Source organism: Oncorhynchus kisutch, linkage group LG15 (genome assembly GCF_002021735.2).
Source record: "Oncorhynchus kisutch isolate 150728-3 linkage group LG15, Okis_V2, whole genome shotgun sequence".
In the NCBI taxonomy this organism is placed as follows: Eukaryota; Metazoa; Chordata; class Actinopteri; order Salmoniformes; family Salmonidae; genus Oncorhynchus; species Oncorhynchus kisutch.
In genome coordinates, this window is record NC_034188.2 from 64,613,761 (window position 1) to 64,630,451 (window position 16,691).

General features: G+C 44.1%; 1 protein-coding gene across 3 annotated transcripts; it reads right to left on the bottom strand.

The window, feature by feature from the left end:
* Nucleotides 1-243: 243 nt before the first annotated feature.
* On the bottom strand, nt 244-13,892 carry galnt17 (polypeptide N-acetylgalactosaminyltransferase 17). 3 transcript variants are annotated; one of them, XM_020503737.2, is made up of 12 exons: nt 13,133-13,892; nt 12,546-12,957; nt 12,080-12,263; nt 9,295-9,461; nt 4,545-4,719; nt 3,801-3,998; nt 3,481-3,598; nt 2,786-2,971; nt 2,210-2,347; nt 1,913-2,008; nt 1,114-1,275; nt 244-528 (listed from the first exon to the last, which is right to left on the bottom strand). In XM_020503737.2, the coding sequence occupies exons 2-12, from the start codon at nt 12,781-12,783 to the stop codon at nt 394-396; spliced, it is 1,797 nt and encodes a 598-aa protein (XP_020359326.1). In that variant the 5' UTR covers nt 12,784-12,957; nt 13,133-13,892; the 3' UTR covers nt 244-393. The 3 variants fall into 3 exon arrangements, with proteins under 3 accessions (XP_020359326.1, XP_031646675.1, XP_031646674.1); XM_031790815.1 differs by having other exon boundaries at nt 12,546-12,766; nt 13,133-13,810; XM_031790814.1 differs by having other exon boundaries at nt 12,546-13,030; nt 13,133-13,810.
* Nucleotides 13,893-16,691: the final 2,799 nt, after the last annotated feature.

Consider the following 16,691-nt stretch of genomic DNA (forward strand, 5'->3'; position numbering starts at 1 on the left):
TACTCCCTCACAGACACTCCACATAGTCAATGTGATTGTTCTATTCATACACCAGCCGCATTCTCATGGCTCTGCTAGAAGTGCCCTCCGCTGATGCTAGTCAGCTGGGTTAGCCCGCTGACAGTCTTTTGAAATCGATTGAATAAAGTTGAATAAATCTGTTACAGTAAAGGCTGTATGATTTCGTAATATGGTGTCAACTTATTCACCCCATGTGGTGTAATAGTTATTTGCATACACAAATGTTTTTTTAAACCATCAGACCAGCAGTTTATTGGAAGACAATCTTGGAAAACACCAACTGAAGAATTTTTATAATACAGTATGACAACTGATTCAATTCAGTACAATAACACTATCTTGGTCAAAGAATAATTCTGCATCATGCTGTGGCTACTGCTTCATTGTGTTTTTGATGTTCCACTTCTGTCCAGAGCAGGTCTGAAGCACCAGCGAGTGTCCGAAGTAAGCGTTCGCCTGTATCACCTCCAGACAGCGACCCGTGGCTCTGTTGATGATTGAGTCATTCTGAAGGACAGAGGAAATCAAATGTTCAATTGAGTAGGCTACTACCTTCATGTGACCTCACAGTATTCATAAAGACTCTCAGACTAAAAGTGCTGATCTAGGAATAGTTTAGCCTTTTAAATTATAATGAATGGACAAGGGGGATCTGATCCTAGATCAGCACTCCTACCCTGAGATGCTTTATGAATTCAGGCCCTGATCACTGTGTCAGCAACAGTCCCCTCCAGGCAGCTTCTAGCATTTTGTATTTCTGCTTCAGGACCATACAATGTGGTGTTATTACAGTGTTACTACACAGGGTTAGCCTGCACAGGACCTTACAATGTGGTTACAGTATATTACAGTGTTACTACACAGGGTTAGCCTGCACAGGACCTTACAATGTGGTTATATTACAGTGTTACTACACAGGGTTAGCCTACACGGGTCTGGCATGGCAGGGGCTTGTTGCGGCTCTATGCACTACAGGAAACGAAGACGAGTAAGTAAGTAAATAAGTAAGTAAGTAACACGGTATAAGAGCAACTTAATTGGAAATAATGAGCCATAGTTAAAGATAAAAAACTCTGTCAACATGAGTCTGACCTGAGAGAAGTGCCATGTGGTCAGCCTGGTGTTGGAGACTTTGTCACAGTTGAGGAGCTGAGGAAAATTGGAGACCTGATCGTCCATCAGACAGCGTGTTTCCTCCCCTGTACTGCCCAGAGCACCGAGGAAAAACTGTCCCTCCTTGGTGTACCGACCCAACTAAAGGAACAGGGAGACACTACTGTGAATGGCTGTTCAAGGGCTATCAACAACAACTATATGTGTTCTCCCCTGTACTGGCCAGAGCACCCAGGAAGAACTGACCCTCTTTGGTGTTCCAACTGGTAGGAGAGAGGCACAGGGAGACAAAATTAAGTAAGTGGTGGATGGTAAATAGTTTCTATTCTTAGAAATTAATTGAAATGATTTGTGATATATCATATCTGCTCTCATTCAAAGTGGAGCTTAAAAAAACTCTAAAGCATTAACATAATGTGATTTTGATACTGTTTTGACTGTAGAACCAGTCATGATATCTGCTACATTTGTATGTCACAGGGGCAAAGGGCTACATTCTGGTAGTTTTCCTGACGTTTTGTCTATGTTTGTGTATGAACCACATCATGTAATTTGGTTAAAAAAAACACATTCTGGTATAAAAGAAAAATGCATGGTATAAAAACGTTTCCCTGCTGATTTTGCTCTCACAGCTTGCAGGCACAGTGCATCTCCGGTGAACCTAGGATGTGTCCCAAATAGCACCCTATTTCCTATAAATCACTACTTTTGGTCAAAAGTAGTGAACTAAGTAGGGAATAAGGTGCCATTTGGGACATTTACTAGTATAATAGGTTACCTGGGGTCCCATTCCGTGACAGGGGTGCAGGGTGGCTGTGTGGTTCACCTTCTCTCCCTGGTCCATACACAGATGGGTCGCTTTGCTACTACGAATCTACAGGGAAAGAGCAAAAGAGAGAGAGAAAGAAAGAGAGGGATGGAGGGGATAGAGAGAAAAAGAGAGAAAGACAAAGCGAGAACAGGTAGGAAAATGTTTATGAATGGAGAAAGCTACTTGGCTGCTAAAAGCATCTTATGAGTGTTTGATGAGTGTTTAGAAAAACTTTGTGTAGGCCCTGTCATCAGTCAGACTCACCTCCCCGTAAAAGACGGTGTTGTTGTACCTCCTCATCTCTGGATAGACGTTGTCCAGGTACCATTCAAAGTTCTTACATTGCAGAGATTTCCTCAATGCTACCCTCTGAGAGATGTCTCCATAGTCTATCCCATGGTTCTGGAACAGGGAGTGGTTGATTACAGATTGTGTTCCAAATGGCACCCCAATGTAGCCTCGCGAGCCATCCTGATCTCGCAAGCTTACAATAATGGTTCGCTGCACGGAATTCCAGGTGGCTCGTGAGGCTAACCTCATAGAGCTCTGGTCAAAAGTAGTGCATTATATGGGGAATGGGGTGCTATTTGAGACACAGTCACAATTACAAATATGTAACATTAGCAATGAAACGTATGGTGTACATATACTGTATAATGTAGTTAGGATAATGAATAGATTCATTTTAATAGACTACTGAAAATCTAGGTAGGGGAATAATCTGAATTTATGTACTCAAAACTGGTCATAGATCAACTTCATCCGACTGACCTAGAGTTCCATCTGAACATACATTTGCATATCAGTATTAAATTAAATCAGTATTTAGGGGCAACTCACCTCCATTGGGATGTTCCAAGCCAGGTAGACATGCGACTTAAACTGGTCCATCCAGACCTCGGCCACGCGCAGGGCATTACGCCGCGTGCTGGAGGCTATGTTGCTGTGGTAGGGCTTCTTCATCCTGGCAATGTGAGCCACCCTGGAGCAGGGCAGCACCTCCATACTGCCCCCACACAGCCACACCTGGTAGTGCATGTTGGTGGAGAAAATATTATGAGAACATTTTTTTTTTACCTTTATTTTACTAGGCAAGTCAGTTAAGAACAAATTCTTATTTTCAATGACGGCCTAGGAACAGTGGGTTAACTGCCTGTTCAAGGGCAGAACGACAGATTTTGTACCTTGTCAGCTCGGGGATTTGAACTTGCAACCTTTCGGTTACTAGTCCAATGCTCTAACCACTAGGCTACACTGCCGCCCCAAGAGCTAAGCATTGCCTTCTGCAGGACTAACACGAATAAGAAGGCAATGCTTTGCTCTACTCAGAGAACCACAATTGCGTACTTGCTGAAATAGGACAAGACACACAACAAATACAGAATACACTATTCACACACTAGTCACCTGCCTCTCGCCACCCTAACATACAATGATTGCATCCCAAATGGCACCATATTCCCTTTATAGTACACTACTTTTGACCAGGGCCCAATTATGCTCAGCCTTCACAGAAAAATGGGTGCCACACAAACCTTGATCCCCAGTTCGATGTTCTCTCCTCCGTAGACGTCCATGCCAGAGTCCAGCAGCCCCAGGTGCCCAAAGTAGTCCCGGTTCACCACAAAGGAGCAACCAATCATTGCAGGAGTTCTGCGGGGGGAAAGAGGGGATTCTGTTTTCCTCATTTTGTCAATTGGGCTCTTTAAATGCAAGTGTTTATTTAGTTGTGTGTGTGCGCGTGCAGGTGTGCCCGTGTGTGTGCCTGTGTGTGTGTGCATATGCGTTTGCTGTGTGTGTGTGTACGCATGCCTGTTCCTGTGTGCATATGCGTGTCAGTGTGTTTGTAGCCTACCTAATGGGTGCGGAGGTGTCCCCGTCATCCCACCACTGTTTGGGGGGGTTGATGTACATGCACCACAGCTCCCAATTGTAGCCATGGCCAGAGTTCTCGTAGCGCTCCAGCTCAAACGTCTCATGCTTGATGTTATCGATGGAGGGCAGGATGATCCTCTTGTGGTCCTCTTTGATTCTGGTCAGAACCGGCTCAGCCCTGACATAGAGAGATTGCTAGATGGGGTTGGAGGTTTCTTAAGATCTTCTCTCTTCTCCCTCCCCTCTTCCTCCCTATGCCTCCAAGTCAGTCCCCCTAGTTCTTCTGAGTTAGGTTTATAAGTTCTTATTTTTGAGTCGACTCAAAGGGTTGCAACTCCATAGGGAGAAGCAGCTCCCTGTGTAGTGGTTAGTTCTTCTGTTTATCTGTGGGCCCTGGTCAACTCTAGTGTGTACATAAAGAACATACCAACCCTGTGACAGTACTTGAATACTAGGTATACTTTTAAAACCGTCATTTCATAAAATCTTATGGCAATTCACTTCTTTAGACTTTCATCACAAATATGGTCATGCAGATACAGTATGCTAGATGGCTAGATGGTTAGTAGGAGTATGCAATTCCTTCAGCTGGAAAATCTCACATTGCTGCGTGACCAACTGCTAAATTCAAGTATTCCTTCTGATCCACCCTTTAAGTCAAAGTTTGTTAAACCATCGATCCCAACAACTCAAAGTTCAAGTTGAAACCCACACATACACTCACCAGGAGGGTGTGAACTCAACGTGGGCATCGAAGAATCCAGTCACCTCGCCACTGGCTGCCTTCCAGCCCTCGATGCGGGCACGGATCAGTCCCTCACGCTTCTGGTTCCTCACCATTTTCACCAGGCCTGGGTAACGTTTGTTTACATAATCCTCCAATGGCCCTTTCAGTTGTTCTAGGACACAACCAAATACAACTAAGCAAAGCTATACCCACAGGCAAACATATGCATGCAGACACACACAGAAGCACACCCACAAACACTTTCAGAAAAACACTCAAGTGCATGTGAGCACACACACACAGAGAGAGAGAGAGAGAGAGAGAGAGAGAGAGAGAGAGAGAGAGAGAGAGAGAGAGCGAGAGAGAGAGAGAGGAAATTCATCTGTTTTCATGGGCCCCAGCGCTTTCTAACAGTCTCACAACAACACCAGGGGGAGTTGGATGTTTCCTGAACTATGGCTTCTGTTCTATCTTTTTTCTCTCGCACAACTGATCAGTTTATCCCACCTGAACACACTCTCAGAACCCCACTCCTCTCACAGAAACACTGGTGGATGTGCTCAGCAGGCCATTGGTTCCTGCATGAGCCAGCACGACATCTTCATGCCCTTAACACTTTGAATGTGGGTCAAAAGGGAAATAAAAGTATTATCTGAGTCTTTTCACCCACATCATCTCCCGGAGTCCTCCGTGCTAGATAGCTGGAGTGACACCTGTAGACAGTGTCCTTTGCTCCCACCTGCCGAACACCTGCCCTCACTGTCATTAACAGAACTGCGGGAAAACAGTGCCCGACAGGCGGGAGCCCTAACTAGCTAGCTTGTTAGAAACACTGTATGCTAGCTTGCTAGCTAGCTAGCACAAGGTGTCGCCCCAGCCTCCCGCCTGCTGAGAAAACAGTGCCCGAGGGAGGTCGAAGGACACTCTACCGGAGTATCCCACCGCCGACCGCTAGAACAGTAGGTGGGAGGATGGGGGGGACTGTATGCTAGCTAACTAGCTAGCTTGTGAGTTAGTGACACTGCATGCTATCTTGCTAGTTAGCTAGCACACAGTGTCACGCCCGCCTCCCGCCTGCTGTGTGCCGGACTAGCTGGCTAAGCTAGCACACATTGTTCTTTGCTCCCATCTGCCGAACACCTGCCCTCGCCGTTGTTAACTGAACTGTGGGAAAACAGTGCCCGACAGGTGGGGGCGAAGGACACTGTCTACCGGTGTAAGGCTAGCAAGTTACGGTTGCCTCCCGCATGTCCTAGCTTAAACATTTACAAATAGAAGTATAAAAAGGGGTACCTGCAGATGCAGGAATGCCCACATGCAGGAATCCCCCGAATTGCAGGCCACAATTGCACCCTTCTAAATGTGCAGGCGGGTGTGCAGTGGATGTGTGGCTGAGTGGAGAAGAGTTATGCAGACAGTAAGAGGGTGTGTGTTATTTATTTGCATGCCTCTCCATCTCAACCACTGCAATAGCTTCTTTTTCCCCCTCCATGATGGATTGCTGGCCCTATGCCATCCCGCCGTGCCAGGAACATTGGGGAAATTGACCAGTCTATATCTCCTTTTTCTCTTTCCCTCTCTGCCCCTGACTTTGTACTAAATTCTCTTCCACCCATTCACTCTCTCCTTCTACCCACATCTCTCCCTCTTCATTTCTATATGCACCTTTCATTGTCTCTGTATTCCTCTCTCTAACCACCTCTCTCTCTGCCCATTGCTTACTTTCTTCACAACTGTCCCTCTCCTCCCTTCCTGTCCCCCTCCCTGGATGGATGTTGTCAAACAGACATGTTCTCTTGCCTTGATTTGACTGTTCTGTCCGTGCAGCAAAACAGCATGTTGGACAAGGATGTCTTTATAAAGCATAGAATATAATATCATTTATAATATCACTACATTAAATGCATAAACAAATTGTACATCATATGAATATGTATCAATGTACACTACTGTTCAAAAGTTTGGGGTCACTTAGAAATGTCCAAAGCATCCCGGAGTCGCCACTTCACTGTTGACATTGAGACGTGGTGTTTTGCGGGTACTATTTAAAGAAGCTGCCAGTTGAGGACTTGTGAGGCATCTGTTTCTCAAACTAGACACTCTAATGTATTTGTCCTCTTGCTCAGTTGTGCACCGGGGCCTCCCACTCCTCTTTCTATTCTGGTTAGGGCCAGTTTGCGCTGTTCTGTGAAGGGAGTAGTACACAGCGTTGTACGAGATTTCCAGTTTCTCACATAGCCTTCAGTTCTCAGAACAAGAATAGGCTGACGAGTTTCAAAGAAAGTTATTTGTTTCTGGACATTTTGAGCCTGTAATCAAACCCACAAATGCTAATGCTCCAGATACTCAACTAGTCTAAAGAAGGACAGTTTTACTGCTTCTTTAATCAGGACAAACGTTTTCAGCTGTGCTAACATAATTGCAAAAGGGTTTTCTAATGATCAACTAGACTTTCAAAATTATAAACTTGGATTACCTAACACAACGTGCCATTGGAACACAGGAGTGATGTGTCACGCACTGAACATAGAGAACCCTTGTTTCTCTATGTTGTAGTAGGTCAGGGCGTGACTAGGGGGCATTGTAGTTTATATTTTCTATGTTAGTGTTTTGTATGATTCCCAATTAGAGGCAGCTGGTAATCGTTGTCTCTAATTGGGGATCATATTTAAGTAGATACTTTTCCCACCTGTGTTTGTGGGCTATTACTTTGTGTTTGTGCATGTGCACCACGTAGTCACGTTCTGTTGTTAGTTTATTTGATTTATTGTTTTGGCTTATGTTTCACTTTTTGAATAAATATGTGGAACTCAATATCCGCTGCGCCTTGGTCCCGTTCTGACAACCATGACAGAATATCCCACCAACAAAGGACTAAGCAGCGTGAAAATGAGGTAAGGATGTTTTGGACATGGGAGGACATGAGAGGACACGAGACCCGTCCTTAGCGGATGTCGCCAAGGAGCATAGAAGGACAGCAACGACACTGGGGACCACAGCCACAGAAACCCCAAGATTTTTTTTGGGGGGGGGCACATGGAGCTGGCAGTCGAGCAGCAGAGAGAGAGCCTGCCAGAGCCTGTTTGGGAGTCGGAGGAGGAATTTGATGAAAGATTCCAGAGAGAGGTGGTAGCGATGAGAAATCTGCAATATAGGTGTGCTGAAGAGCGTGACACCAGTCCGGTATGTCCTGTGTCAGCTTCTCGCACTCGCCCTGAAGTGCATGTCACCAGTCCGGTGCCACCTGTACCGGCTCCAAGCACTAGGCCTCCAGTGTGCCTCCCCAGTCCGGTAAGTCCTGTGCCTGCTCCTCGCACTCGCCCTGAAGTGCGTGTCACCAGTCCGGTGCCACCTGTACCGGCCCCACGCATCAGGCCTCCAGTGCACCTTCCCAGTCCGGTACGTCCTGTGCCTCCTCCTCACACTCGCCCTGAAGTGCGTGTCACCAGTCCTGTGCCACCTGTGCCGGCTCCACGCATCAGGCCTCCAGTGCACCTTCCCAGTCCGGTACGTCCTGTGCCTCCTCCTCACACTCGCCCTGAAGTGTGTGTCACCAGTCCGGTGCCACCTGTACCGGCTCCACGCACTAGGCCTCCAGTGCGCCTTCACAGTCCAGAGCTACCGGTGACGGTCCCCAGTCCAGAGCTTCCGGCGACGGTCCCCAGTCCGGAACCTCCTGCGATGGTCCCCAGTCCAGAGCTTCCGGCGGGGTCCCCAGTCCGGAACCTCCTGCGACGGCCCCCAGTCCGGAACCTCCAGCGACGGTCCACGGTCCGGCGCTTCCAGGCAAGGCGTCCAATCCAGATCCAGGGCAGGAGCCTTCCTTTGCGCCGGTGCCCAGTCCAGGCACGGTGTCCAGTCCAGCTCCATGGCAGGAGCCTTCCTCTGCGCCGGTGCCTAGCCCAGGCACGGTGTCCAGTCCAGCTCTATGGCCAGAGCCTTCCTCAGCTCCGGTGCCATGGTCGGATCCGGGGTCTGGGGGGGGGGCTACGACCCGCACCGGAGCCGCCACCGACACTAGTCACCCCCCTAACCTCCCCCCCATTTGGTTTCAGGTTTTGCGGCCGGAGTCCGCACCTTTGGGGGGGGTACTGTTACGCCCTGACCATAGAGAGCCCTTGTTCCTCTATTGTGTAGTAGGTCAGGGCGTGACTAGGGGGCATTCTAGCTTATAATTTCTATGTTGTGTTCTAGTTTATATTTTCTATGTTAGTATTCTGTATGATTCCCAATTAGAGGCAGCTGATAATCGTCTCTAACTGGGGATCATATTTAAGTAGATATTTTTCCCACCTGTGTTTGTGGGATATTATTTTGTGTTTGTGCACCACGGAGTAACTTCGTCTATTGGATTTATTGTTTTGGCTTATGTTTCACTTTTGAAATAAATATGTGGAACTCAATATCCGCTGCGCCTTGGTCCTGTTCTTATGACAACCGTGACATGATGGTTGCTGATAATAGGCCTCTGTGCGTCTATTTAAAAAATAAAACATCTGCCATTTCCAGCTACAATAGTTATTTGCAACATGAACAATATCTACACTGAATTTCTGATCAATGTTATGTTATGTCAATATTATGTTATTTTAACGGACAAAAAAATGCTTTTCTTTCAAAAACAAGGACATTTCTAAGTGACCCCAAACTTTTGAACGGTAGTGTATATTGGATGTGTGGATGTGTGTATGTTCTTATACCATTTCTTCACCAAAATGTGAGTGCGTGCATGTATATTTCTCCTCACCATCATCGCTGTAGTCGTCCACCAAGATGATCTCTTTGAGGAGGTGAGCCGGTGTGTGATTGACAGCTGAGTGGACCGAGCGGAGGATTACTGACAACGCCTCATTGACAAAGATAAAGATAAGGGAGATGTTTGGAAGATCCCTGGGAAAGCTCGCCTTTTTACACCTGGAGACCACACACACACACACTCACACACAAAGACATATGCAGAAACACACGCACACACAGAGAGAGAGACACACACACACACATCATTAGCTATCATCACTAATTACATCAAGCACTAATACATCCGTATATATAACAGATAAAGGCAAACGGTGAGTCCATCATTCAATGTTCAGTAATACGGTACTTGAACCCTCTTATATAAAGCTAATGTCTTAAGTAGCCCTATATAATATGTATATAATATAATGTAGCCCGCCCTTTTGGTACTACCCAACATTCTAATGTAGGTTTCCAAGTTCATTACCATCACGCAAGATTCTTCTTCTCCAAGTCTCTTCTATACATTATGATCCCTGCTGATGAGCTCACACATTTTTGTTTTGCAATTGAAAATGAGAACCATGTGCCTCTTCCTGTTCCCCAGAATCACATTTTTCAAAAAACTTACCCACACCCCCCCTCTCCCTAGGCTCACAGTGGGTGCACTGTGGGAGAGAGAGATAAGAGGCCTATTTTTATTGTAGCATTCGTTATAACGAGAGCCAGCCTTGATGAGAGGGAGTGAGGAATCTGTGGCTGGCTACATCCTAATAGTTCAAAGAGACTTTTGTTTTGGAGTGTTTACCATTTGAATGGAAACACTTGGAAGTTTGTGGAAATGTGAAAGGAATGTAGGAGAATGTAACACAATAGATCTGGTAAAAGATAATACAAAGAAAAAAACAACCATTCTCTTGTATGTCTTTTGTACCATCATCTTTGAAATTTAAGAGAAAGGCCATAATGTATTATGTCAGCCCAGGTGCAATTTAGATTTTGACCACTAAATGGCAGCAGTGTATGTGCAAAGTTTTAGACTGATCCAATGAACCATTGCATTTCTGTTCCAAATGTTGTATCAAGACTGCCTAAATGTGCCTAATTTGCTTATTAAAAACTTTTCATGTCAAAAATTGTGCGCTCTCCTCAAACAATAGCATGGCATTCTTTCACTGTAATAGCTACTGTACATTAGACAGTGCAGTCAGATTAACAAGAATTTAAGCTTTCGCCAATATAAGATATGTCTATGTCCTGGGAATTGTTCTTGTTACTTACAACCTCATGCTAATCGCATTATCCTACATTAGCTCAACTGTCCAGTGGACGGGACACCGATCCCGAAAAAGTTTTGTCACGTTCTGACCTTAGTTCTTTTGTTATGTCTTTGTTTTAGTATGGTCAGGGTGTGAGTTGGGTGGGTTGTCTATGTTCCTTTTTCTATGTTTTGGGATTTCTGTGTTTGGCCTGGTATGGTTCTCAATCAGAGGCAGCTGTCAATCATTGTCCCTGATTGAGAACCATACTTAGGTAGCCTGGTTTCACTTTTGAGTGGTGGGTGAATATTTTCCGTGTCAGTGTTTGTGCCACATGGGACTGTTTCGTTTGTTTCGGTATTTCACGTGGTTATTTTGTAGTTTAGTGTTCATGTAAATAAAGTATCGTTATGGACACTTACAACGCTGCACATTGGTCCGACCTCTCTTACTCCTCGTCAGAAGAAGAGGATGAACGTTACAAGTTTTAAGTTGTATTTTTATATATATGTACTTTACTATACTGTTTATAGTTTTGACAACTTTTTGTTTTACTTCACTACATTTTCCATGACATTCAAAAGTACTCAGTCCATTTTGAATGCTTAGCAGGACAGGGTCCAATGCACACACTTATCAAGAGAACAACCCTTGTCATCCCTAATGCCTCTGATCTAGCGGACTCACTAAACACAAATGCTTCATTTGTAAATTCTGTCTAAGTGTTGGAGTGTGCCCCTGGCTATCCGTAAATTTTAAAAACAAGAAAATGGTGCCGTCTGGTTTGCTTAATATAAGAAATTTGAAATGATTAATACTTTTACTTTTGATACTTAATTATATTTTAGCAATTACATTTAACTTTGTGTGTGTGTGTGTGTGTGTGTGTGTGTGTGTGTGTGTGTGTGTGTGTGTGTGTGTGTGTGTGTGTGTGTGTGTGTGTGTGTGTGTGTGTGTGTGTGTGTGTGTGTGTGTGTGTGAGTGAGTGAGTGAGTGAGTGTCCAGAGTGTGTGCATGTGTCAATTGGCGCATTTGACTGCAACTTCATAACAAATTAGACCACAAAAAAGCACAACAAAGAAAGATGGATTAGGCTACAGAGATATTAATAGATGGTTTTAAGAATATTGTATTTTTAACCACAAAGCTAAGTGGTGCCAAAACAAAAACATCTGCTGACATAGCTTTAATCATTAGTCTCTCCGACCATGGCAACAACCCAGTAGCAGCGAAACAACTAAGACAGCAAAGTATACACTATCATGCTTATCAGTTTTGATTAGAGCATGAGCCCAAGATATGGCTGAGATCTAGATATGGGTATTAAATAATACGAAGTGCACACACACACACACTAATGCTTGGATTGGTCTTTGGAAAAACATAAAAGCACATGAAAATTGTAGTGGGTCTATTGTACTGAAACACTGTTGTCAACTGAGCTACAGTAAGGGCGACCCTGGTCAAAAGTAATGCTGTACTATATAAGGAATAGAGTGCACTATAGGGATGCACTATAGGGTGCCTAAAACTTACTTGCTGGGCCGGTAGTCTGGTATGGACCGATCCAGTGATATCTTTTGGCTGAGGTAAGCGTTGTATCCATACTTTTCCCTCAGTACTTTTGCGTCGTCCTCCTCTTTTGTGGCTAGGGTGGCGGGGAGGCCCCCTTTACCTCGCCCCCCGAAACCCTCAATCAGCCCCAGGGACTTGGACAGACCTGTAGTTCACAGTCAAGAAAAGGTCACTATGCTATAATACGTTTGCTTAGTTGTTTTGAAAATGATTTACTTTTAACAAAGCAGGTAGCTGTATACTAAACTTATGTCCCAAATGGCACCCTATTCCCTATATAGTGCACTACCCTGTGGGCCCTGGTCAAAAGTAGTAGTACACTAATTATAGAGTGCCATTTTGGATGGATCCTGAGCTGCAGACTATGTAAATAACAGCAATGGTAGATTTTGAGTGACAGCAAATAAAAAATAACCAATGAGCCTACCATTAAGCTGTCTGTAGACCACGTCCTCCAATGACCCGAGTCTCTTTAGTAATACTTCATGACTGATGCTCAAACCTTGAGCCGTGCCGTTAGAGCGTGATTGTCTTTTCACATCGTCCTGACCGATGGTTTTTGTCACTCGGTTGTGGGTGCACTTGGTCCAAAGCGTCATGAACCCCGCAACCGCAATCACGTTCAGCACCAATAACACTCTCCATCGTCTGAACACAAAAGCCATTAAAGTTGTTGATGTCCGGGATCCAAATAGCAGTGTTTTTGGAATGAATCAGGACAAATTCAGGAGTCCTCCTCTTTGTGATGCGCAATAAGGTTCAATGTAGATTTGTGTTTATGAACGCATTTTCAAAATATATATATACCGTAGACGACATTCCACCTGGAGAAGCTGGTGCTGCAAATCAACAGTAGATAATTGCTATGGTCAAATTGAACTCTGTGTGCGCATTGATAGGATAGGTTATTATCTGCTGGACAGAGAAACAAAGCTGAAACATATTTCGATTGCTCATTTTGTAACATAACGTAGACTAATTACAACATTTCACTAATAATCTTTAACCACCTACCATTTCGCATTGGAGCAATTGTAGGGCTGCGTCCTCGTTCGGGGTAATTTTGGAGCCTGGTCATGGGCTCTCATCCGTGACTTCTCTGTTTAAAATGTATTGATAGAAGATCATGCATAGAATATGTTAGACAAAGAGACTAGCATATCTTCAGTTTTGAAGAGTCCATATCCTTAAATATTTAAAGAGTCTCAAGTCTGTCTTTCTTTGCATTCAGCAGAAGTGGGCTATGACGCGATTGAGAAGGACTGCGTACTGAGCCGCTGTCTGTCTCTGACCGCGGATCTTCAAAATCGTAGCAGATAAATACTGACCACATAAAACGCATAGGCCTATCCCATGTTTAAGCATTCTCTGTGCAGTTTTGATCCTCCAGGTGTAGGAAAAATAATTGTGAGATGTTTTGAGCGGTGTATTGCACGAGTAGACTGCTACACAACCAGTCAGCCTAAAATATAACGGTCCGTGGACGCAGCATCGCCAATGAAAGACACCTCATATGCAGCACAGAAATGCGGCTGAAATAACTCCATCCGAGGTGTCTTCTCATATTCTGACTATTCAAAATAATGCCAAACGTTATCCCCCTGTACCCTTATTTTCGCCGATTTCTTATTATGTCCTGTTATTTAATTTAGCCAAATTCTTCCTATGCGCTAGATAGCGCTTAATAATGGCGCGCAGGAAAACACGGAATGGGATTCCTAGGAAGAGATTCGTATTGAACGTTCCTGGTGAGTGTGGCAACCAGTCACACAGTGAATTAAGAAGATCGTTGATGCGGGTGGGTAGGTTGAGTTGACTCACACCAATTATCTGCAATTATTCTGCATTCAAATCATATTTTGACTGAACATTTCCTCCCATGATTATTGTAGGCAACAGTAAGCCTATGTTCTAAGTTGAAATAATGTATTTGAAATAACATAAAACTGTGACATAATTAAGCAATAAGGCCCGAGAGGGTGTGGTATATTGGCCATATACCACAAACCCACGAGGTGCCTTATTGTTTACCAATGTAATTAGAGTAGTAAAAATAAAATGTTTTGTCATACCCGTGCTATATGGTCTGATATACCACGGCTATCAGCCAATCAGCATTCAGGACTCAAACCACCCAGTTTATAATTAAGCAATACGGCCCGAGGGGGTGTGGTACATGGCCAATATACCACAGCTAAGGCCTGTTCTTGCAAGACGCAACATGGAGTGCCTGGATACAGCCATTAGACGTGGTATATTGACCATATATTGTTTATATATTGTGGTATATTGGCCATATACCACAAACCCCTGAGGTGACTTATTGCTATTATAAACTAGTTACCAACGTAATTAGAGCAATTAAAATAACTGTTTTGTTTTACCCATGGTATATGGCCGTGTATACCACGGCTGTCAGCCAATCAGCATCCAGGACTCGAACCACCTATTTTATAATGAACACCATTTCCCCCACTTTTATCTTTCAAAGACTTTCAATGAACACATAGGCCTAACTATTTTACAATTACAAAGCTGATCGGAATACTGACATCATTTTTAGTCTGCTTTTTAAATGTAATTATTGCATACGTAAAAAGACAGCAGAAGCTGCAGATTGGATTTTTCTGGACCCCTTTTCCCAAAAGCTACAGTTCCCGAAGCTTCTGTGCATGTGTCGGATTCTCTACTTTACACAGTCTCTGCTCTTCTTTAAGAGAACCTCTCTTAAAATTTCTACTGTAAAATGTGAATGATAAATCTTAAAGTTTTAGCGGTGAAAGGTCCATTCAGCATCTGCATACCAACCATTTTATCTCATTTTAATGGGGATGCGTTTAGAACTTCTTGAGATATACAGTACTAGTCAAAAGTTTGGACACACCTAATCTAAGTGTTTTTCTTTATTTTCTACATTGTAAGAATAATAATGAAGATGTCAAAACTATGAAATAACACATATGGAATCATGTCGTAAACAAAAAAGTGTTAAACAAATCTAAATATATTTTAGATTTGAGATTCTTCAAAGTAGCCACCCATTGATGACAGCTTTGCACACTCTTGGCATTCTCTCAACCAGACAGACAATTTTGGGATACATTTTATTCCCCACAGATTATTTGGAAATGGTTGTCTTTCTGCTTTGTATGCATTCGTCTACTTATTGTATTAAAAGCACATCTTTGTCACATTATTCACACACTCTCAGCATTCACTGCTTCAAGTTCTAGTCTACCTTTCCTTTTCTATAGGCTATAGCCTATTTTATTTATTTATTTGTATGTAACCTTTTATTTAACTAGGCAAGTGAGTTAAGAACAAATTCTTGTTTACAATGACAGCCTACCTATGCATACTCAAAGAATCAAGTGGCAGTTATCTTTACAAAGAAATGAACTTAAACATGATTAGGCTATGGTTGAAATGGCAAGATGGCGCCAACAGAAATGGCAGCTCTGCTTCTAGCTCCTAAGCAACTTTGCGGTATTTCGGTTTTTTGAATGTTATTTCTTACATTATTAGCCTAGAATGTTTTTGTGTTATTACATGCCGCCAGAAATAACTTTTGGATATCAGAGCAGCTCTAACTCACCAGCATTACTACCAGGAATACGACTTTCCCAAATTGGATCCTTTGTTCGTACCCCCAAGGGCAATTTAACTTATCCCAGAGGCTGTTCCAAGACGGTGCCGGCGGAGCAGAGTTATTCGTAGTGGACATCAGTCCGACTCAGGAGGCGGGCACACCATCCACCGCTCCCGAGTATATTACTCGCTAATATTCCGTCTCTGGACAATAAAGTAGATGAGCTCAGGGGGAGGATCTCCTTCCAGAGAGACATCAGGGACTGTAACATTGTTACGTGCCTCCTAGAAGGAGGGAGGTGCAGGAATCAGGAGCAGGAGAGCAAGGAAGTCCCAGTGGCACAATTATTTATTCAGAAGTCCCAACTCAACAACAACATGGGGGGGAAACAAGCCCAAACGAGGTCGCCACACACAGTGAAATAAACTCTACACATGGAGGAGAAACCTCTACTCCTAAACACATACCAAAACGGTACAACTGCCGTGAGAAAGAAAACCCCGTGGTGCAGACACGCACCCCTAACAAAGTAACCACAGGAACCAATCCCACACAAAGACTAGCAGGCAGGAGTGGTTAATAAACCCACCGAAATCAACTAATAGGACACAGGTGTAAACAAAACAGACAGAAACAAATGAAAAGGAAAAATGGTTCGGTGGCAGCTAGTAGGCCGGCGACGACGACCGCCGAGCACCGCCTGAACAGGGAGAGGAGCCACCTTCGGTGGAAGTCGTGACAAACATCCTCTATTTCACGGAATGATGGCTCTCGGGATATACTGTCCTTGTTCATACAGCCAGCTGGGTTTTCAGTTCATCGCGCAGACAGGAATAAAGAACTCTCCGTGAAGAAGAAAGGTGGGGTGTATGTTTCATGATTAACTGCTCCTGGTGTGATTGTGATAACGTACAGAAACTCAAGTAATTTTGTTAACCGACCTAGAATACCTCACAATGAAACGCCAACTGTATTACCTCCCAA

Coding starts and splice junctions, on each gene's coding strand:
- galnt17 (XM_020503737.2), bottom strand. CDS start 12,783: ATGGCTTTTGTGTTCAGACGATGGAGAGTGTTATTGGTGCTGAACGTG. Junction 2,009..2,209: donor ACACCGTCTTTTACGGGGAG/GTGAGTCTGACT, acceptor CTTTCCCTGTAG/ATTCGTAGTAGCAAAGCGAC. Junction 529..1,113: donor CCACATGGCACTTCTCTCAG/GTCAGACTCATG, acceptor TCTGTCCTTCAG/AATGACTCAATCATCAACAG.